Here is a 23,548-nt window from a genome sequence, read left to right as displayed (position 1 = left end):
TACACTTTTTATTTCCTTTACTTTCAGAAAGAAAACTCATCCAAACCTACAAACATAAAAAGGCATCCCTCCTGCACACCCTGTAAAGAGTGCTAAGGAATACAACTCTACCAAACAGGAAGTTCTGGACTATTTGTGAATTAACTTATCACATTACATTGTCTGTTCTTCCTTAAAAAGGACATGTGAAGAATATTTGATTGACATGCTTTGAAAGTGTCATCCTACAGCGTTGTCTAGAGACTCAGTTTTGCTGATGTAACTAGAACAGGGATAGAAAAGTAAGATATGTATGTAAATGTACCCATATGGAAAAGACAGACAGATAAAGTTTGTATCTGTCTTGTGTGAAACTTATATGAAAAGCATACAAGAGTGAAAACAGATATAAGATCCCTTGAAAAATCATATAAATGAAACTTGTATGTTTTGGATACTTCCTAAAACAATATATGAAAGTAATGAGAAAGTGGCCACTTTCATGAGTAAATCATATAAGCCTTATATGATTCACTGTATGAAGTAGGCCACATCTTATGTAAGTGTTTTATAAGTTTTTACTATTTCTTTTCCATATGGGTATGCTGAAAAATCTAAAACAGTAAACAACAGTATATACGTTATACTGATTTATACCCAGCTTTGTTCATCATTTTCTACAGTCATTTTTAAAGATTAAAATCACAACGTGGCTTAATGAAGAGCATGGAGCAGTTTCTTATCATTGTGCTTGTGGCAGGGGGAATTCATGGTAAGATCATCTTTATAAAGAAGCCAAGCATTAGTATTTGTAGTGTGAATAATTTCAGCCATGTTCATGTGAATGCATCTTTCCCAGCTCACTTTCCAGTTGATGAGACTACATGTGACCTCAGGACAAACACATGCCCATGCTCTCCTCTTCTTAAAGGAACTGTGTATATCCAAGTGATGACTGATGCTAGTGGCCGTGAACTGAAGTGTTTGAAGGTGCTTCCCATGGTGAACATAACTGTGTTCAATATAAAGAAAGAAAAAATAACAACAGACAAGGAATTTAACAACAGACTACAGTTTATAATCAAGAACGGGACACTCAAGATCACAAACGTGAGGAGGAATGATTCAGGTCAATACAGTGTTGAGGTTTTTAATTCAAATGGAGTCCAAGAGAAAAACATTCTTTTCACCCTGGATGTTAAAGACGATAGCAAAATTAAAGGTATGTTTTGAAACTTACTCGTGATTTTATATTGTAAAGTTAAAGTTAATTGTTCTTGGTTTCTTGATTGTTATTGTTACTATCACTAAGCCTCTGCATTTGGGTCCTCTCTGCTAAACGCGATCTGTGCCTGCAGATCATGACAGGTTAATCTCACTACAATAGGTTATTATTCTTATCAGTGATTAAGTCGTAAATTTTATACTTTGAAGCTACACTGAAACTTTCCACTTGGTCAGTGAGTATTATTATTAGCTGCACTAAATGAGGGCATTAACCTGTGTGGTAAATATGGTTTTTTCATAGGAAATATACAGTGGTTTAACAGAAGTGTGTGTTTTCATGAGTCACACACACTATCTGCTGTGGTGTGGTATGGAGAGGTTTAGCAAATAGTAAGAATAGGAACAATAAACTTCATTTGCATAGCACTTTTCTTAACAATGTGGATTACAGAAAGAATAAAAAAGATTTGATGATAAGAAAAAGAGTTTTTAACATCTAAATTGGTGTTAGTTATTAAGTATTAAAATTCAATCACAATGTTAACTGTGTGATTATCATTGAAAAACATGGAGCGTGTATATCTCAACTGACTGATATAGACTGATTTTATCTATTTGTAACGTGATGCCTCAGGCTCATAATAAATTGGCTCATTTCACATTAGGCTCTTCTGTGTTACGTTGTTTTCGAAGAGCACAATCTTCATTACAGTCAAAGTTAAACAAAAAAATGTAGGACATAATTTATGTAATATAATAATCAATTAACTATTTATTTACCAAATTAGGTAAATTTTAGTTATTTTATTTTTAAATAGATTTCTTATAATCTTGCAAAGGAGTTGTACCAATGAGAGTACAAATTGTGTTTGCAATATTATTTAAACTGTGACAGTAAAGCTGCAAGTAGCTTATAAAAATTGTGTTTTTAATGAACTCTGTGTAGAATAACTATACATAAATATGTTGTTAGATGTTACAGGAGGAGAAACCTGAAAGACCACAGGAAAATTTCTTTTCATTTCACCGTTTCTTTGTTAGGATTAAGTACTAGAACTACTTGGTTGATTTTAGTAAAAAATCTGGTTTGGATTGAAATGCATCCACACACCACTCTGCACCTCAAAAAATGATACTTGGTGTGCACAGCTAAGAATGTGTTTCACACTTTCTACTTACCATTTAGTTAACAATTTTTCAAAAATTACATAATTTCAACAGTAATTTACAGTTAAAGTAAATAATGGCAGTGACAAGGTGGACCCAAGTGCAGACACACAAAGAGAGAAAACTTAATCTTAACAGAAAACTAGCCGTTTATTAAGGCTGAAAAAAATAATACAAACACACACACACACACACACGTACATATATATACATATATATATATATATATATATATATATATATATATATATATATATATATATACACACACACACACACACACACACAGTGGGGCAAAAAAGTATTTAGTCAGCCACCGATTGTGCAAGTTCCCCCACTTAAAATGATGACAGAGGTCAGTAATTTGCACCAGAGGTACACTTCAACTGTGAGAGACAGAATGTGAAAAAAAAATCCATGAATTCACATGGTAGGATTTGTAAAGAATTTATTCGTAAATCAGGGTGGAAAATAAGTATTTGGTCAATAACAAAAATACAACTCAATACTTTGTAACATAACCCTTGTTGGCAATAACAGAGGTCAAACGTTTACTATAGGTCTTTACCAGGTTTGCACACACAGTAGCTGGTATTTTGGCCCATTCCTCCATGCAGATCTTCTCAAGAGCAGTGATGTTTTGGGGCTGTCGCCGAGCAACACGGACTTTCAACTCCCGCCACAGATTTTCTATGGGGTTGAGGTCTGGAGACTGGCTAGGCCACTCCAGGACTTTCAAATGCTTCTTACGGAGCCACTCCTTTGTTGCCCGGGCGGTGTGTTTTGGATCATTGTCATGTTGGAAGACCCAGCCTCGTTTCATCTTCAAAGTTCTCACTGATGGAAGGAGGTTTTGGCTCAAAATCTCACGATACTTGAGCCAAAAGTATTCATTCTGTCCTTAACACGGATCAGTCGTCCTGTCCCCTTGGCAGAAAAACAGCCCCATAGCATGATGTTTCCACCCCCATGCTTCACAGTAGGTATGGTGTTCTTGGGATGCAACTCAGTATTCTTCTTCCTCCAAACACGACGAGTTGAGTTTATACCAAAAAGTTCTACTTTGGTTTCATCTGACCACATGACATTCTCCCAATCCTCTGCTGTATCATCCATGTGCTCTCTGGCAAACTTCAGACGGGCCTGGACATGCACTGGCTTCAGCAGCGGAACACGTCTGGCACTGCGGGATTTGATTCCCTGCCGTTGTAGTGTGTTACTGATGGTGACCTTTGTTACTTTGGTCCCAGCTCTCTGCAGGTCATTCACCAGGTCCCCCCGTGTGGTTCTGGGATCTTTGCTCACCGTTCTCATGATCATTTTGACCCCACGGGATGAGATCTTGCGTGGAGCCCCAGATCGAGGGAGATTATCAGTGGTCTTGTATGTCTTCCATTTTCTGATGATTGCTCCCACAGTTGATTTTTTCACACCAAGCTGCTTGCCTATTGTAGATTCACTCTTCCCAGTCTGGTGCAGGTCTACAATTCTTTTCCTGGTGTCCTTCGAAAGCTCTTTGGTCTTGGCCATGGCGGAGTTTGGAGTCTGACTGGTTGAGGCTGTGGACAGGTGTCTTTTATACAGATGATGAGGTCAAACAGGTGCCATTCATACAGGTAACGAGTGGGGGACAGAAAAGCGTCTTACAGAAGACGTTACAGGTCTGTGAGAGCCAGGGATTTTTCTTGTTTGAGGTGACCAAATACTTATTTTCCACCCTGATTTACGAATAAATTCTTTACAAATCCTACCATGTGAATTCATGGATTTTTTTTTTCACATTCTGTCTCTCACAGTTGAAGTGTACCTCTGGTGCAAATTACTGACCTCTGTCATCATTTTAAGTGGGGGAACTTGCACAATCGGTGGCTGACTAAATACTTTTTTGCCCCACTGTATATATATAACCCTGAACAGGTTGCCAGAATGTCAGAATAGAAATTAAATCGTTTAGAACTATAATTTTCACAGTCCTCTGTGAAGATATGAAATATTGAAAGATTTACGATTTTCCAGCAAATTTTTTAAATATTCATCTTGAAAAAAAGTAAATAAATGCTTGTTTGCATAGTGTGCACTTCAACAAACAGTAACCTGAAAAACATAATTCCTGTTTTAGTTAAACATCTGCAAATACTAAAAAAAATTAATAAAAAAAAGCAGTCATTCTTGTCAGGACTGAACAATCAAAATTGTCAATTTTGTTTCTATTTACTTTTTATTCACAGGTATGAAAACTTGCTGTGTTGGCAGACAGGATGGAACTAAGTGCTATGGAGCTTTGGGAGGAACTGTGGAGATTCAACTGGGCAGCATCTCAGAAATGTTCAATGTGAAAAAAATATATAATAGCACAGAACATAGACTTTGTTTTCTCTGTAATGGAACGTTTAGGATCAATAACCTGAGCAGGAATGACAGTGCTAATTATACCCTTCAAACCTTTGATTCACGTGGAGAAAGTTCAGTCAAGTGGACTTTACAGTTGTTTATTCAAGGTATTTTTTCTGTTCTGTTGGCAAACTAAATAATATATCACAAAATATCAAATACATGTATTTTGTTCTTTCCCTGTTTGTTTTTAGAGACTATAAAACATGACAGAGATTCTGATTTAAAATCTAAACTCATCTGTGTGTGTTTCTCTCAGCTCCTGTTTCCTCTGTCCTGCTGCTCTCTGAGTGTCTGTCCCACGGAGAGAGGAGGGTGTCCTGCTCCTCTGAGGGAGGGGACAGTCCTCAGTACAGCTGGACTCTGGATGGACGCACACTGACAGATGCTGAGCTCTTTTCTGTAAATAATGAGAGTAACATCATCACTCTGAAACAGCACGTCTCAGGACATCTGGTTTGCTCAGTCAAGAACAACGTCAGTAATGTATCCAAAGAAGAGAGGATATCTACCTGTGGTGAGTGAGTGAGAACACTGTAAGTAGTGAATCATCAACTAATTCGGCGTAGGTTCCCAGTAATCCAGCTAATAGTAGTCTTGAGAGATTGACAAAAGACACCAACTGGTCTTCTTCAGATATTTGTACTGCACTCTGCTACACAAGGTACCTAGAGCTGAGGTCGGCCTACTGAAAGATCTAAACAAGGACACATTCCTGTCAGTCATTAGTAATGTCTGCAGAATTCAATAATTGTTTTTCATGTGTTTTTTTAAGTATTCTTTAATTGATCTAAATTAAATATTAAAGTAACCCCATCAGTCAATAATACTGACTTAACAATTATAAAGTAAAACTAACTTTAATGAAGTGGATTTGTTGATGTCCCCTGTGTTTTGCCATAAAAACACATGTTGACTTGTTTGTTTTTTTATTTCATTTATTTCAGTAGCAGGAATGTTACCATTGATGGGTGGTGTTCTCTCACCACTGATAATTGTCTTAGTTGTGGGTGTAGCAGTCATCTTCGCTTGGAGAACAAAACAAAACAACAAGGGTACAAAACATGAAGGTAAAAAAAATTAATAATTTTTACTCACTTTACTGCAATTTTTATTTTTTCACTTGTTCATTTAGGGATTTTGCTCTTTTTATAATTACACAGAACAATTTTTTCTTTTACTGTTTTCGAAATAAACCATTTTGATTCTTTGCCAAGAGTTTGTTGATACCTCTGCCATAAAGAGCCAGAAGTGAGCATTATTAAAAGTCACATTCTTGGGTGCATTTTGGTCAGAATCAGTGAAACAATTTCCATTTTCAGTTTGCAAAAGAAATGATGGTAAACTTTAAGAAATCAAGTTTGATAAAAACTCTTATTATTTTAATAACTCACTGATGTTACTTTATTCTTCTTGCTTCTCTGCAGAGGAAGATGACCAGGCAATAATGTATGCTGATGTTAGGTTCACGCAACAGCACGGAAGGCAAGTTGCGCAAAGAGTGGAGATAGAGGTGGAGGCAGAGTATGCCCATGTCAATTCTTCAAAGTGACCTTGGCACACGCCAAGGTTCATAAAATCAAGGGATTTCAATCAGTTAAATCAGTGCTTTTACACAGACCGCACCACTGAAGGTCCACCGAGGGAGGAGGTGATGTCAAGATACCCCAAGATGAGGTCTTTCATACAATGTAATTTCCCATCACACAAATCATCAAAGCTCATAAAATCTTGTCTTTCTAATTTTCACTGTTTTCCAAATTATAGCACGACATATGTGTATCCTGTATTAGGTTACTGCTAGGTTTGACTATAGTACTGTAAATGTTTTTTTGTAAACAAAGGTTATGACTGTAATATAACATAAAATTTATTTCAATGCAACAAATGTTTGGGCAGTGATGAAACATCCAGATGCTAACAGCTTCTCCTGTAGTTGCAGATAATTTCCAGTGTAAACAAAGACACTTTCCTTACTTATTTAAATACAGTTTAGATTAGATATTTCTATATAGCACTAAATGAGCATCTCAAGAAACATTATGCAGTAAATCCTTAGAGTATTACATATTTTAATACTGTCAAACTACTTGTTATAGTAGTAATAACATTATTATTAATGTATTGTCATCAGTCTGGATCCAGGGATGGCAAATTTTCAACACTGTGGCAATAACCTAGGATATAGTTTAATACACATTTTAAATGTTTTGAGCCTCAGCCTCAGTACAAATATCAAGGAAATGTTCAAAGCCAGAATAACATTTATGCAGTTCAACTCTGCTTCTAAAATCACACGGTTGTTGTTGTTGTTTTTTTTGTTACATTTGCATGTTAGAGCTTCTTCTTTACTGCACTGTAACAGTATATTTGCAAAATGGATTAACACTTAAACAATGAATTTGGTAATTATAGACATATTTACAAAGATTGACATGCATGAATGAAAGATAATTGCTTGAATGTTTGAATGAAACCTTTAATTAGCACTTTCTAATAATGTCACACTATTAAGCATTAGCATTAGTGCTCAATTCATCTATATGCCATTACTCCTCCTTAGTGATTGGTTCTAAGCCGCTTCTTGTCCGGAGTGCTGGTGGACAGGTTGATGATGTAAGGCAGGAGACTCGAACTTGCATGTTCAAAGAGCTAATATGATAGGTAAAGATGCTAGGGATAGAAATACACAAGATGGAGCCCGGCGATTTCCTGGGACAGCCCCTAAAAGTATCAGATAGAAGAAGAAGAAGAAGGCGTTATTTTTGTAGGGTTTGAAAGCGTTAGAACACTTTTGCAAACATGTGATGTCTTGATAAATTGAGCAGATATTGGAAGTTTACACAGCACCATTCTCACCTGAAAATATCTTAAAAGTTTATTTTGTAATCAAGAAAAAGTAATATTTCAAACTCTGCCACTCTGCGTTCCTCCACCACTGCCTCGTTGGAGTTTTGGATTAAATGAATTCTGGGATATTTGCCTGGGTTTACCTACAGCAGCTAGCGAGCTGATTGGAGACCAAAACAGCCAATCAGAATTTTTTGCATCCAAATCTGTGATTGGCTGGTTTTGTGGCACAAATATAACGGTGTACAGAAAGAGTTGAACAGGCAGGGGCAGAAATGTTGAGAGCGCAAGCAACACATTGCGAGCAAGAGCAAATGAAAAAACTGAGCAAGAGGGGTTGCTATTGTGTGTGTGTATGGAAAATAGCAAACACCAAAATACATTTTTGCACACAGCAATGAATGAATTTTGTTTGCTCAAATTTAGCTTTTCTTCACTCAAAATAAATTTCTCCTCAAAATGCAACACTTGCACCTGCAAATTTCTTTTACATGTGCTCAGAATTGTGGCACAAAAATAATATTAAAAGAAGAAGAGGTAATCCTGAGCAGACAGTTTATAATAGTTATGTTCATGTTTTCATTTATAATAAAACATCAGACGTTAAACCTCATCTTCTTTTTTTGTCCTCTTATTTTAGTGTCTCATTTCCTCAATATACTGCTTTGTATTGTAATGTAATCATGAACACAGACAAGCATTGTACAAACTTCTTGATGCATTTTCAATCATCCAGGAAAATAAATCTCCAAAAGTTGATAGACTGACACAGCGGCCAGGGAGGCAGAAGAACAGCACATCAAAAAGGCCCTGAGTAAATGTGGTTATCCCAGCTGGACTTTTGTCAAAGCTGGAAAGGCACCTAAAGAAAGCTCCAGCCGATCCAGGAGAGAAGGACAACCGCTGCCCAAGCGAAAACCTGTAGTGCTCCCATATTTGTCAGGAGTATCAGAACAGTTGAGACGCATTTTTTCAAAACACCGGGTCTCTGTGGCTTTTAAACCCCAAAACACGCTGCGCCAAAAATTGGTCCACCCCAAGGATCGGGTCCCCCGACACAAACAGAGTAACATAGTGTACGCTGTTAAGTGCCAGGAGGATTGCCAGGATTTATACATCGGGGAAACCAAACAACCTCTGACACAAAAGAATATAACAAAAATGAACAAAAGAATAAAAGTGAGGATCTTTATTTTAAAACCTGCATGTGTACTTGTGGTTTGTATAGTGGCAGTTACTATTGCTTCACTTCCTTGTGCACAATGATGGTTTTGCTTAACATGTAACCTCAACAAGCAGAGCTTCAGACAATATTTCAGAACTGAGCAACACAACAAGCATTAATGTCTGTGAAGGTTTTTCAAGGTTTAAAGGAATCTCTCATTTACATTTCTTAAATTAAAAGCAATTATGGCTTAATTATACACTTTATTTTGTAATGTCTGAGTTAAACCAACTTCAAAGTGCTTATAAACCACTTTAAGTTGTTAATTTAATTTAGCTGTAGATATTAACTGTCAGTGAAAAAGTCATAATAAGCCAGTCGTGTAATAAAATTACACAACTGGCTTATTCCTGGTTTAGGAATTTTAGAGTTTTAGTATTACTAAATTAATAATTAATAATGTGAAACCTTTCACACCAATAAAAGCAGGCGCTTTAATTTAGTTGCTTGCTGTTGTTTTGTATTTAAGTTATAAGTTACTTTTAGCGAGCCTTTGCTGCCATTTTGATCACAAACTTTATTAATGAAAGCTGAGAAGTGAACAAAAGTATGAAGAGGTGTGAGGTTTCCCTCTATTGGTTTACAGAGGTGTCACTGTTGCTTAAAGATGACCTTTATATTCAGTAAAACTCGTTACAAACATGTTACAAAGCATCACATTTCTTTTATGTAGTTATGATTTCAGTATTCTTTAAGTCTAAATTGAATTTAAAAAACGTAGTTGTTTTAGAGCCCATCTATGTTTTATTTTTATGAAGTGGAATAAGAAGATTTTTGTGGAAGCATTAAAATGAATGTAAAAAGATGACGCTAAGACGATCCCACCTACCAATGGAATGTTTTTTTTGGTGAATGCTGTCAAACCACAGCCTCCACCTATTTAGTTATTTTTGCTCTGTTTTTTTTTTTTTATTATTCTTAACTGCATGTTTCTTCTTGAACTTCTGAGTTTCTAATTCTAATAATTTCTTTCATGGTACTCTCGCTAGTTGTGTAGATCTTGGTACAATGCATCACAGTTTTCATGGTGACTGTTAACCATTCCTTGCCGTCAGTCCCCTGACCGTGGTCGGGAGACGCGAGGGGAGATGCTTCCTCCAGGGCCGAAATTTGTCCTCCTTCGGGGTTAACTCCCTTCACTTTTGTGGAGTAGTGAGGCAGACAGAAATTGTCATGATCAGGCTGTGTGCAGGCAGGATGAGGACCCAAACGTAAACTCACGGGAAAACAGGACTGAACTCAAAATACAGCTTTAATGCAGACAAAAGATAACGGCAATACAAAATAATATGAAACTGAACTGGGAAGTACTAAGGAACTGACTTACGAGGAAACACACGGAGGGGCACGCGACACAGAACTGAGGGAGAGGCAGACATAAATACACAGAGGGTTAATGAGGGAAGTGGGAGCACACGGGGAACACAGGTGACGCTGATAATCATAACAAGACACGGCAGGAGTAAATGCAACACTGACGGGAGACTGTCAAGTAAAACAGGAAGTACACAGAGGTTCAGACAGGAGGAGAGAGAGCACAGACATAACGGGCTGAGGAAAACATTAAATGAAACACAAGGAGGGGAACGAGGGCTCACAGATACACAGAGGGGCACACAGGGGGTAATCAAATAAGGAACATCTTAACTAAACAAACTAGGAATCAAGGCATGAATAGAAAACAAAATACAAAACACACAAAAACTAAGAACACTGGGCCAACATGGCCCAGGACCATGACAGAAATCAGCCGAGGCACCGGAGAGTACTGAAGAGATGAGGCTTTAATAACAGTACTGCACACTTCAAAAACACACTGCATAAGCTGTAGCCCGTTAGAACGCTGCTCCCGGTCGCCCTCTCTACCCATGACACACTCTCTCTCTCTTTTTTTCCTCTTTCGCTCCCCGCGTTTCCTTCACGCGCATGCTCACACACATCACATACACTCCTTACTGCACCCAGTCACACACAAGACGGCCATCGGACATTTGCACGGTGGGCTGATGACTTATTTATTTTTTTTTTTTGTAACGGCATGAACAATGAGAGGTGGTGGATTGGCCAGATGCTTGCCGATTTGTAAAAATAACTCAGTTGTTTGGTGGTGGCTATGGCGGAGCTTCCACAGAGGCAACAGGTGGATGAGGGAAGGCAGGAGGAGGAGAGACCCGAGGCAGCCGCCGGTCCGAGTATCAGGTGAACTGAACTTCAGGTAAGAAGTTATGACCTGCAGTCTATCTGGGTCAGATATAAACCAAGTTTAGGTGGAGTTTATTTTCATTGTGTTGTGCTGACTTTTTACAGTGAGTTACAATAACTTGTACTGCGTGAGCTAGCGTAACGTTTCTATACAGCTGTTTGGTTGCTATGATGTTACTGATAGTGAACTTTATTTTATTCATAAGGTTAGTTAGTAGAGTTGCCAATAGCTCCTTAAAAATGGAATGGTCCCTCATTCAGAGAAAATATTATGCGTTTCGTGTTGAGCTGAGAAGAAATTTAGCTAGAATGGAAAAAAGACACTGGAGTGTGCTGGAGTTATTCTGTCTTTACGCTGCACAGCTGCCTCTTCTCTCACCCCCCCCCTTCTGTTGCTACTTCAATCATGAAACTGATCAATGATCAGCTGATTGGCTTTTCTCTCTTGTTTATTTATCACCCACTTTGCGCCAGAAACAGGAAACCAGCGGATGTCATGCTAAACAACAGCAGCATGTTTAAGCTTGATCAGCTGTTTAGAATTTATTTAATATTAATTTCTAGTATCAGCTGATGTTTGCTGGAGCCACAGCTGTAAAAGCTGCTGGTCATGATGTCGGTTTGGATATGTGGTGAGAGGGAAACATGCAGATGAAACCAGGAGATGTCCTTACTGAATCATCAGAGCTGTGCAGGTGATGGAGAAACAGGTTTACCTTTTAGGTGACATAAATGAGTTGAAGGGAAGTTATGAACGGTTTCTGAGAGACAAATAACACCAGGATCCTTTCTAAGTAGCTGACAGCTGATAGCTGTGCAGGGGCGGATCTAGCAAAGTGTTGCCAGGGGGCCAGGTAGGGCATTAACAGGGAGAGGGGGGCACAAAGAAATACTTTTCTTTCTTATTCTCATTTCAAATATTTAGCTTTTATTAAATAATTATCTGAATCTTGCGAACAAAGTTTTTATCTGACGTAAAATTTATAGAAATCATACATATACCAAAAAGACAGTGTACATCACTGTCACAACAGCGTTTGTTTTCATTCAAAGGCTTTATGGCTTTAATACCTGGTAGGTCAGTCTGTAGTGAAAATGCCCAATTTTTTGTCCCAGTCCAGCCCTGCAGATTAATACTGGCAGTGTCACCATGCCAGCTGACTGTATTTCATCATCAGCCAGTGTTGTTCTTTATACATCAATATTACCAAAGTTTACCATAAGGCAGCATATAAAGTATTTACTTGCTTTCAGGTTCAAATGTTAGTCTTTTCATTTGTTTCCCCACTTTTTTCCTGTTTCAAAATCAAACACCAGTTTGTGAGAAGATGATATTCTTTTTTTAATAGGCATTGGTTTTGCATTGGCATTGGCTAATTTGCCAATTGTATGTTAAAAATGTTCGTATTTTAATATTCAAAAATGTTTTTGCCCAAAACATATGTGCACTACATGTCAGTAAAAATGCTATGCAAATATTGATGTCCTTGACTGCTGAATAAACACTGACTGATTGTATCTCTTGTACTTTATCACCGCAGTATCTAAAAACTTTGCACCGTAGTGTTTAAAATCTCATTCTAATAAGAGTTAAAAGCGCATTTGGTTATTAGGTTTATAGGGTTATTGAATTATGGTTAACGGTTGGTAGAATGGTTGGTAGAATTGTTTTTAACATTATCTGCCAATTACATCTGCCACCCTTCTCCAAATCTGTGCCCCTACCTGGCCCCCCCAACAAAAATTTTCTAGACACGCCACTGAGCATACGCCTGCTTTGATTCCATTCTAGAGACAATTTCAAAAGAGAGGATAGGGTGGACCATTACTAGATGAAAGGTGAATAATCATGAATTTGAGAGCCCATTATACCATCTCTTAGGAGATGTTTTTTCTCTCTCAGTGTCTGGCCTCCTGATCAGTTGCCATTGCTGAGTTATACTTTTTGAAGATCAACTTTCTTTACCATAAATATGCACATGTCAGGAGATCACTGGCTATCTCTCACAGTCTTGATGGATGCTCAATCATCCTATTCATTCATCCAAGTGACTTCTTCAGTCTCAGCTGACTTAAGGTTTCCCCAATCTTATAAGCAGTACATTTGCATAATGACTGATGCCAGCCAACTGAAGGAACAATGAGCTGGGAGGTCAGTTCCTTCATCATATTTATGTAAATTCTCATGACCATCGATTAACAACCACTGATCAAAGCCAACTGATCAAAGACCACTGATCAATGGCCATGAGTACCTCCCAGCCCTTTGTTTCTTCAATGGAGGCGGACGCACCTGAATGGCATCCACAATCACCCCTAACCAGCTTAAAGTCTGTGTTCTAATGTTGGGCTGCTAGCTGTAGAGCTGCAGCCGTGTGTTTGTGACAGCAAACATGAGAGAGTAAAAGTGTCAGTAAAGTATGCTGAAAAGCATGTTCATGTACACATCATCGGGTCTGCTGTGGTACGTTTACAACAGTTTAGTTCAAATTTATGTAACATTAAATCAAAAATCTCAAGAAATATTACACAATAAAACTTGCCAGTATTATATTTTTGAATGTCAGACTGTCATATTTGACTGTTTATTATAGAGATAATAATAACAATATTGATTTTATTCTATCAGTTATGTGATCTGCATCTTGTCAAATTACTTGTTTTTTCAATTAGCTCAGAGACAGTTTACCACATAAGCCTCTGTTTAGAAAATCTTTGACACTGTATTATAAGCTCAGTCTCAGTTCAAATATCAACGAAATACATCAACTCAAAATAAGATTTATGCAGCTTAACTCTGATTCTGCATTCATGTTGAAGCTGAACATGAAAGACTAGACACAGAGTCAAAATGGTGAGAGTGGTTTTATCTGCTTGTCATCAGAAAACATCTGTGTCATATTTATATATTGATTAAAAACCAAACTGGTAACCTGCTTTTGTTTTATTTTCTCTTTTTAAATATTTTTATGACTTGTAATCTTATGTGCAGCACTTTGTGATTCTGTCTTGAAAGGTGCTATATAAATAAAAATTTATTTATTTATTTATTTGATGCAGAGCATATAGATTTTAGAAATAAATGTGTAAATAGTGTTCTGAAAGAGAACGTTCCTAATCCTTTAAAAATATATCACAAAGTAAATTAAGCTCCTTTTGTTCCAAAGATGTTATGTGAAAGTACAGGTTTTCATATATTGTTCCTTACGTACAGCTACACTGTAACATTTGTGCATTTGTAGAATATATCAAATAATATACTCTGGACTGAAAAATCTTTGTTGAATCCCTCCCCCTCGCTCTGTCTCTTTTTTAGTACATTTCTAGCAGCTTAATATCAGATATGATCACCTTTATTCTGCAACACAGTCTGAAGTCTCTTAGGCAAACTTTCTTGTAATTTCTTTAAGCAGTCTTCAGGAATAGTTCTCCAGAGTTCTTCAAGGACATTCAAAGCTCTTCTTTGGATGTTGGCTGCACTTTCTGCTGTTTGGTCAAGAACACTGCTCCCACACTGCTTCAATAATGGTGAATTGCAGGTTTTTGTGGAGGCCAGATGTTCCATCGTGTTGTTTTCAGTTGGTCCTGAATTTTATATTGCTGTCAATAAAGAGAGATATGTGTTTATGGTATTAAGAAGAACTGTAATCTTTCTCCCAGTGAATACTTTAATCGATCCTTTAACATTTGGTATTTAGATATTTCTGAGCTGTTGCCCATCAGCTGGAGGTCACACACACCCCACTGGCAGGTTAGGGTTGGGGGGGTGTGACTATTGCCAGTCACAAACCTGGATAAATGGTGCATCACGAAGGACATCAGGAGTAAAATCTTTACCATGTCAAACATGGTAATATGTCAAACACATATCACTGTGTCAGTGGCCGTGTTAGCAGCAACCTCCTGAGGTGCTGTTTGCCAACAGACTGCCAGTAAAAACTGTGACAAAGCAAGAGTGGTCCAACAAGTTGGATGTCAGAAGAGAAAGAGGAATTGTGAAGTAAATCGGAGTATTTGTACCCAGGGATGGAGGCAGTGGTTCTTGGGCATATGAATGAAACAGGGATAATGACTAGGTGCTGCGTAGGTATGGTGTTATGAGGAGAAATGCAGAAGGACAGATGTTCATGGATTTTCCTAGAAGGTTGAAACTGGTTGTGATGAACATTTGCCTTTAAGAAAAGGTTAAATTTATGAGCTAAACCTCTGAGAACCTAATATTATTATCTTGTAACAGAAAGTAACAGATAGCAGTATTTGTATAACAGTTTTGTGCAAATTCCCTGCTGACTCGGCCTCAGGATGTCTAGAGGCAAGAATCAAGCGCACCCAAATGAGCGCATCAGTGATCATGTGCGCATCACGCAGAGGGAGAGTGAGAGATGAAAAGCAGCAGCAGAGCATGGCAGTTGTATCGCAGTTTGTGTGATTCAGTGTGCGTTAATGAGACTGTAAGTGTTATTACCTTTGACAGGTTAACTGGTATGATAATAGTTATAGTTGTTTGTGTATGTTTAAGCTAAAGTTATGCCTCAGTACACTGCTATCACATTAGTAGGTTTATTTAATTATGTAATTAATTAGCACTAAGTTAATACCAGTGGCCAGAATCTCCTCCAATGACTATATCCCGCGGTTAAAGGATTTTTCTGTTGTTTATTGTTTAGTTTAGCTGTTGTTAGCTTGCCACATTCTTGCCTTAGTACTAGCAACTGGTAAGATATGTGCTATTTAGCCAACTTCTGGTCTTACGGCGACCCCTTGTGGACATTGTAAAATATTGCTGTGTCTGAGTAGTTGATGTGTTCTGATTGTTGCTTAGTTATCTTTGATAACTAATTATAGTATTACCTGTTTCTGTTTCCAGAAAACCATACTTATAGTCACCTATACTGCATCTGCCACAATTATAAGTGCATATCTGGCTGTATCACAGTTGGATTCATCCTGGCAAGCCCTGCTGTAACCAGTTCTTCTGTGAAGCTTCATTAAAGACGGTGAACTAAACTCCTGGACTGCTGCAGTCTTTCTGACTGAAGACTTAGGCCAGACTTGTATACCCAGCACTCCCAGTATATATATATTATACAAGTTTGATGGTAAAAAAAAAAAAAGAAAAAAAGATGAAAAGATTGTTTTTCTGTATTTGCTCTGTCATACATATTTGAAAAAAAAATTATTATTGCAGTTTTTCTTGATTGCTTTGACCCACCTAAAGATGGTGGGTTCCCTCAGTTTTCATCATCATTATATCAGTAGTACAGAAGACACCTCTTGGAAATGTTTTAACCCACAGTTTTGCAAAACAGTTAACACGGATGTCATTCAAACAGTCCAAACCTCACTGCTATGGTAACCAAACAGAAATCAAAAGGTTCCACATCTGTGTTGTTCTTTACCAGCATGTATGGAGGAGGTCTAAGGCAGATGAGAGTGAGTATCAAAAGTGGTGATTTCTAATGCTGTAACAGATTTTATTTTGCTTTACATGTATTTTCTGTAATATTTCATGTATTCCAGTTTTTGGGCGTTCTCATATTCAAGTGAGAAGTGCATCAACATAGTAACAAATATATATATTAATAAAATATATTTCTACACTTTAACCATGTGCAGAAACAACAGTAGTGTGTGAAAACGATGAGAATGATTAATGCGTTACTGATTTCAGAACTGCATTAAGAGTGGTGAGAATTGTGTTTCTGCTCTGAGAATTGTGCAAATGCAATTGATAATATGTATGTAATATCAATTTAGTTAAGCTGATATGTTTTGTCAGGAATCGTGTTTATAAAATAAAGCAAGGCAAATAAGGTGGCCAGTAAAGAAGTCCAAAGCTGCATAATTTTTAATCACTAGAGGGCACCATTATTTAAAAATTACTGAGCTGATGGTGTTTCCATTGTTCAGGTTTTAAAATCAAATGTTACATTTCAAACCCAGTTTGGCTTAACTATGTTTTTGTTGAGTGCAGGTATGGTGGCGTGTGTGGAGATCAATTTCAGGTGTGACAGAAGGATGGCAAGAAGAGCGAAAGTAAAGGTTTGCAAGATTGTAGTGAGACATGCTATGATTTATGGTTTGGATCTGGAGGTTAAGATCTTCAATGGGAGTAACCCGAACGTACAAGACTCAAAATAAGTATCAGAGGGAACAGCTCAGGTTGAGGATTTTGGAGACAAAATTAGAGAAGCAAGTCTGAGAAGGTTTAGACATGTGGTGAGGTTTTTAAATACTGGAGAAGTGTAATCGAGGGTGCTGAATATCGAGCTGTCAGGCAGGAGGAAAAGAGAAAGCCTGCAGAAGTAGATAATCTACCGTGGTGACCTCTAGAGGGAGCAAACAAAAGAAGATGAAAAAGCTGTGGTTTTCCTGATCTGCCCAGGCAACTAATATATAATATCAGAGATTATATTTCAATCTCCACACACATATTCTGCTTTGGATTTCTTCTTTCAGCATCTATTTTCCTCCACATACTGTATCATATACAGATGTAATAGCTTTAATGCACCCACATTGCCTAAACTATTTTTATTAAAAATCAAAAGCAAAAAAATAAAACATCAAAAAAGCATTGTGTACCCTGTGCTCATCAGTCTACATTTTAAACAGACTTAAACATAGAGCAGGAGCAGAATATAACCAAGAAGAGTTATTGAGAGGCTCTGTGTAATAAAAGCTACATGCATATTTGTGGTTTGAATGGTGACACTTTTTTTGTGTTTCACTTCTTTCTGTGTGCAGTGACGGTAACAGTTGCTGTGCCACTGATGTCTCCTTTTATGGTGAAACCTAACATGAGACCTCGACACACAGAAATTTGGTACATTTCAAAACCACTGAAAAACACACCAATCATTAATGCTTGTGGAAGTGTTTCAAGGTTTGACAGGTAAAAATAATTGACTGTTTTTCATTAAATTCGTAGGCAACTTCTTTCTTTTGTCTCTCTTTGCAGCTCTATTGTAGTCACATCCTGCTGTATTTAATTTGAAATGAAATTTGAAATATGCAGCAGCTGTGGTAATAAGTGTGGTCACTGAATCGATGTTGATATTATCTTTAGTGTTCTGCAGCAGGTTGAGCTACACTTACGATAAATTTATACAAAAATAAAATTCATTATAAGTTTTCCTTGGATTTACAGTTGCCTGGATATTAAATGAAAGCTTTCTTTGCTACAATTTCCACTGATGTTTGTGGATGATTACTATTTACACTTATTACATGTAAGGAATCACTCGGACAGCTGAAAACTGTACCAGCACACACTGAACAGTGAGGAAAGATGGAAGCTGTGCTTGGATTGATGATTATTCTACTGGGAGTTGCTCAGGGTGAGTTTTTCAGCTTTTCAGATGCAACACTTTTATAATGTCAAAATCGTATATATCAACAGTGTGTTTTAAAGCCATGGCATGTGTTAGTACATTTGACTACTTGAAAACAGCCAAAGGATCTCTTGTCTTTTATTTGTTTATAATTTCATCTTATTTACAGTATGCACTTAAGGTAAAAACAAGCAGTGCTGAGTTATAGTCATGTTGACAAATACCGATTTCCAACATGACTAATGTGTTCATCAGTTACAGTAGCTGTATGATGCAGTAGTGTTGAGTGATATTTTTTTTAAAGTTTTTAACTGGAAAAAATAAAGCTGCAGATAAATGGAGAAATTCTTTACTTTGTGCATAAAGTTTTAGAATTTAGGCGGTTTTTGTTCATCCTTGCTGCACAAAACCAACTTCTTCTTCAACTTCTTCTTCTTCTAGTTTTTGTGGTTAAAATGGAATTACCTCATAATGGAATCTTTTTACCTATTTTCTTTTCCCCACATCTAAGGATGTTTACTTTTCCAACTAAATGTTAAAACTTTAAATTAAAATTTCGTAAGGTACAAAAAGTAGCTTGGTTTACTTAAAATTTTATTGCCATGATTTCGTAGTTGTCATAGGTGACATATTATACACTGTTTACTTACCAAATTGCTTTAGTAGTACTCTATTTTCCGTACTATAAGGCACATTTATAATGCTTACATTTTCTCAAAAATCAGCAGTGCAGTTTATAATCCGGTGCGCCTTATGTATGAATTCTGGTTGTGCTTACTGACCTCGAACCAACTTTATGTGATAAACCGTGCTCAAAAATCTGTCAAAAAGGTTTTTAGTACGACTTTGGTAAGCTATGAAACCGCACTGTTGTCGGAGCATTATGGATAACATAGTCAGGAGCCTCATGGAGTAATCTGGGTCCAAAACATCTGTTTCAGGTCTTAAAGATAAATGAACACTGGGGCATCACTGGGAGTTAAAAACCTTCTAAATTCTCTCATCTTTAATATAATGATCAGCATTGCTGCTTTACCAGGTGTAACAATTAAGTTCAAAATCCAGGCATCCATGAAAACAGAATTTATTAAATTTAATGGAGTTAGAAGTTAGCAGTGAGTTAGCTCGCTAGTTTCCACCTAAACATGATATACCATGTTCTGACTGAAAGATTTTGTAAACAAATTAAGACGTACAACTATGCTATCACTTCCGACATAAATGAAGAGAGAAACTAAACAGCAGTGACGTTTGTAATGTACACTATATAAGTGGTGTATATAGACAAAGGCATCTCTTAATATTTAAATTCAGGTGTTTTCAGTTACATTGCCACAGGCATATTAAATCAAGCACCTAGCCATGCAGCCCACTTTTACAAACATTTGTGAAATAATGCAAAGCTTTAAAGGACCCCATGAATTGATGAAATAATACAATAAATCAAAATTTAAAGTATAAAACTAGGGACAAAAAATTTATAAAAAATAAAATGGATTGCAAATAGCAGTAATAACAAGACGAAACATGAACATAGCTATTAAGTTGAAGCCTTCAATTTGACACTATTATAAACTCATAGTGTGTTTGTCTCATATGACTCTAATTACAGATGTAGGCCTGTCGCTGCTATTATTACAAAGAGTAATGATGTGAAACCTTTCAAGTATAAAACTAGGGACTGCTCTCACTTCCAACATAGATGAAGACAGAAAACTAAACAGCAGTGACTTTTGTAGGGTTACTGAAGTTGGGCTAGCTGGTATATAATGATTTGCTACATGATTGCTAGTGACACAGCTATGTTAGCACAACATTAACACAGTGAAGCTAGAGGACGAATGCTAACTTTTTTCCACTCAATAAAAGTTAACGTGAGGGTTCCCGATGGTCTTCGGACAAATGCAATCGCATGGCTGGATGCTATAAACAGACCAAACTTCAGTCAGGAGAACAACTGAGATAACCCATCCACAATAAAGGTTAGTCATTAATATACTGCAACGATATGGCAATATAGCAGCTGCAAGAAGATTCAACATTCATCAATCAATGGTACGGAAATGGAAGAAGCAAGAAGAATGAGTTGAGCAAAATTGACTTATCTGACGCTTATCTGCCTTATGTATGAAAACAGACCCGTTCATGGACAGTGCACCTTATAATCCAGTGTGCCTTATGGTCTGAAAATATGGTATATTTAGTAGTTAAGATATCTCTAAATTTTGGATTTTACTACTGTAACTTTGCAAGTTTGTTGCAAAGTTTGTAGTGATTATGTTTGCGGTGGCCGTGTCCTGGAGCCTCTATTACCTCTGACATATAAGACACAATGCCAGTTATAATACCTTGTTTTTACACATTATTACCAATTAACCCATGTTGAGTGAAATATTCAGAATTATTTTTTAATTTCTTTAGTGCTGCTTAATATCTTTTTTGTTGTTGTTGTTTTTTTCCCAAAATGTTTTTGAATTTGCAGGTGTGGAAACTTACTGTGATGGCAGACAGGATGGAGCTCATTGTTATGGAGCTTTGGGAGGAACTGTGGACATCCAGCTGATGGACAGCACCTCAGAAATACCTAGATACCAATTGTTAAAGGATTCATTAAAAATATTGGATGTAAAACACAATAAGAGTTTTCATGATACCACAGAGAACAAATTTCTATTTTTTCCTAGTAATGGAACATTTAGGATCAGTAGCCTAAACAGGAATGACCATGGTAAATATACCCTTCAAACCTTTGATTCAGATGGAAGAACATCAGATGAGCGGACGTTCAAGTTGGTCTTTCAAGGTCATTTTTTCCATTTCAAGAAATGACTACAATTATTATATATAGTGCTTAACAAATGTATAAAAACACCAAACATTTTAAACTTTATAGACAAATACTTTATAGTGTTTAAAATATAATTTGGATTAAAGGGCTAATAAATATTGGTGCATGAAAAATCATAGAAACATAAAACATTTCTTTGCTAATCATCAATAATGTTTATTTAACGCAGGTGTGGTTTAAACTTTGCATTAGATGGTAGCCTAATAAATGTGTTAAGCCCTGTAAATTTAACATTATTTTGGGTAATCTACATAACATATCATCTTATATAATATATCTCATATTCTGTGTGGTATAGATGGTCCTTTACTTTACAACATAAACAGCTTGAGGCAACTGTTGTTGTGATTTGTTGCTATTAATAAAATTAGATTTGATTAGATTGAATTTGAATATTTAATTGAATATTCTAAATTTAACTGTATTTTGTGGCTACAATTCTCTTCCTTATATACTATTAAGAATGAACAGTTCTGACATATAATATCAAAACTCATCTGTGTGTGTTTCTCTCAGCTCCTGTGTCCTCTGTCCTGCTGGTCTCTGAGTGTCTGTCCCAGGGAGAGATGAGGGTGTCCTGCTCCTTTGAGGGAGGGGACAGTCCTCAGTACAGCTGGACTCTGGATGGACGCATACTGACAGATGCTGAGCTCCTTTCTGGAAATAATAAGAGTAACATCATCACTCTGAAACAGCATGTCTCAGGACATCTGGTCTGCTCAGTGAAAAATCATGTCAATAGTGTCTCCAAAGAACAAAGGATATGCACTTGTGGTGAGTAAGAACATGATGCAAAAATATCTTAAGAGTTATGAGTTTTACATGTGTCATAAATTATTGAAACAGCAAATGAATTCCTCAGGATTCATATTCATTAACGGCACTTTATCTGATGGGACACACATTGCAAAGTGGGTGCTTGCAACCAAAAATACCCTGTGTATTAAACCAACAATGGGCCCTATAACAATCTCTGACACTGCTCTAGGTAAGGAATCAATCCTCTAGTAGTATCACTTACGTCAATGGTAACTCAGTTATACATAAGTGAACCTGGTCAAAGCTCTAATTTAATGTGATATTTGCGTCTCTGAACAGATAACTCCTTACTCTTATGTGGTTTGAGAGCAGTGATGGGAATTCTCTTATTAATTGGGATTTTCATCTACTTTGCTTGGAAGAAAAAGAAAACTGAAAAAGCTGAAGTCTCTGCTGTCCCACAAACGATGGACTATCCAGACAACTCTGTTCTGATGCTTGAAATGAGAAGTTCTACTTCTTGCAATGTGTAGTGTCAACTTTGATCTACTGACATTTCACATCTCTGCGCGTGTGAAAATAACACTTAGATGACACGTATCTACACAGCTTACACTGAATTACCATGAGAAGGTCTGAGTATCTTCTGCATTTGTATTCTGTGGAAACTAATATAACCAATGTTGTAACTGTAAGTAGAGTAGTCTTTTAATCTGAGACATTTTTTGTCAAGCTTATGGTGGCCTAAAATCAAATACATATTACATAATTGCAAATAGAAATAATCAACCCACCAGAAACTACTGTTTGTACTAAACTGAATTTGAGCACTGTTGCAAGTGGTTGAAATCAACAGCACTGATTCATACTGTGTACTTTTCTTTTGTTATTGCTACACTTTAACAATATATTTGTAGGACATGTTAATATTAATAGTGTGCATTAGATGATTTACATACATAGTCACACAACTCAATAACAGTTGTGACTAAAAGATGATTGAATAATGTAGTCAGTCATAACTGAATGATGTAAAAGGTATCATGGTCCCCAAGGTTTTTAAGTTCTCTTTAGCTTTGCATTTTTTGAAAATCTTTGTTACATTATTCTGCATTGGTTTCATTTCCACGTTGTGAGGGGTTTACCTAAGGTTTTTCTTAGTGTTTTGTGTTCTTGTTTCATCAGTTCTTTTGGTAGCATTTCAGTCTGGTTTATTTATTGCTGTGTTTTCTTTCTTCCTTTGTGTATCTGTCTGGTTCTGCCTTTTCTGTGTTTGTTTACCTTTCTGTCTTTGTGTCAAGCTCATATGTCGTAGTCTAGGTATCAATGTTAGTCATTTCCTGTTTTAATTTGATATTCTGTCGTCCCTTGTGCTTTGTGTTCTATTTTGTTTCTCTTATTTCATTAGCCTGGGATAAGTGTCAGCTGTACTCCCACCTCTTGCCTGTTCCCTCATCTTCCTATATGTTCATGTATGGCCTCAGTCTCATTTAGTTTTTCGTTCTGTTCTTCCTCTAGACAGTGTGCCTCTTGCTGTGTGTTCTGCGGTTCATGTGTCCTACCAAG

The 23,548-nt window shown here is 36.8% G+C and overlaps 2 protein-coding genes across 2 annotated transcripts in view; both read left to right on the top strand.

Annotated features, from left to right (window-relative positions):
* The first annotated feature begins 696 nt into the window (after nucleotides 1-696).
* The window catches only part of LOC102777688 (uncharacterized), a 40,412-nt gene continuing 17,560 nt past the window's right edge, over nucleotides 697-23,548 (top strand). Inside the window, exons 1-2 of the mRNA XM_087849533.1 lie at nucleotides 697-751; nucleotides 839-1,201. Of these exons, the coding sequence (XP_087705659.1) occupies nucleotides 697-751; nucleotides 839-1,201 (418 nt within the window). The remainder of the gene's footprint in view (nucleotides 752-838; nucleotides 1,202-23,548) is intronic.
* On the top strand, nucleotides 1,275-22,515 carry LOC118454477 (peroxidasin homolog; the record flags this gene model as incomplete). The annotated part of the gene is made up of 6 exons (XM_035909439.2): nucleotides 1,275-1,296; nucleotides 4,602-4,871; nucleotides 5,024-5,281; nucleotides 20,858-21,178; nucleotides 21,740-21,997; nucleotides 22,322-22,515. Coding segments are annotated over 6 exons (1,323 nt in total), but the record flags the coding sequence as incomplete, so codon positions are not given.

Source organism: Neolamprologus brichardi, chromosome 2, assembly GCF_056152115.1.
Source record: "Neolamprologus brichardi isolate AB-2024 chromosome 2, ASM5615211v1, whole genome shotgun sequence".
Taxonomy (NCBI): domain Eukaryota; kingdom Metazoa; phylum Chordata; class Actinopteri; order Cichliformes; family Cichlidae; genus Neolamprologus; species Neolamprologus brichardi.
Note: the sequence above shows the minus strand (reverse complement) of the source record. Positions and strands in the feature narration are given on the sequence as shown.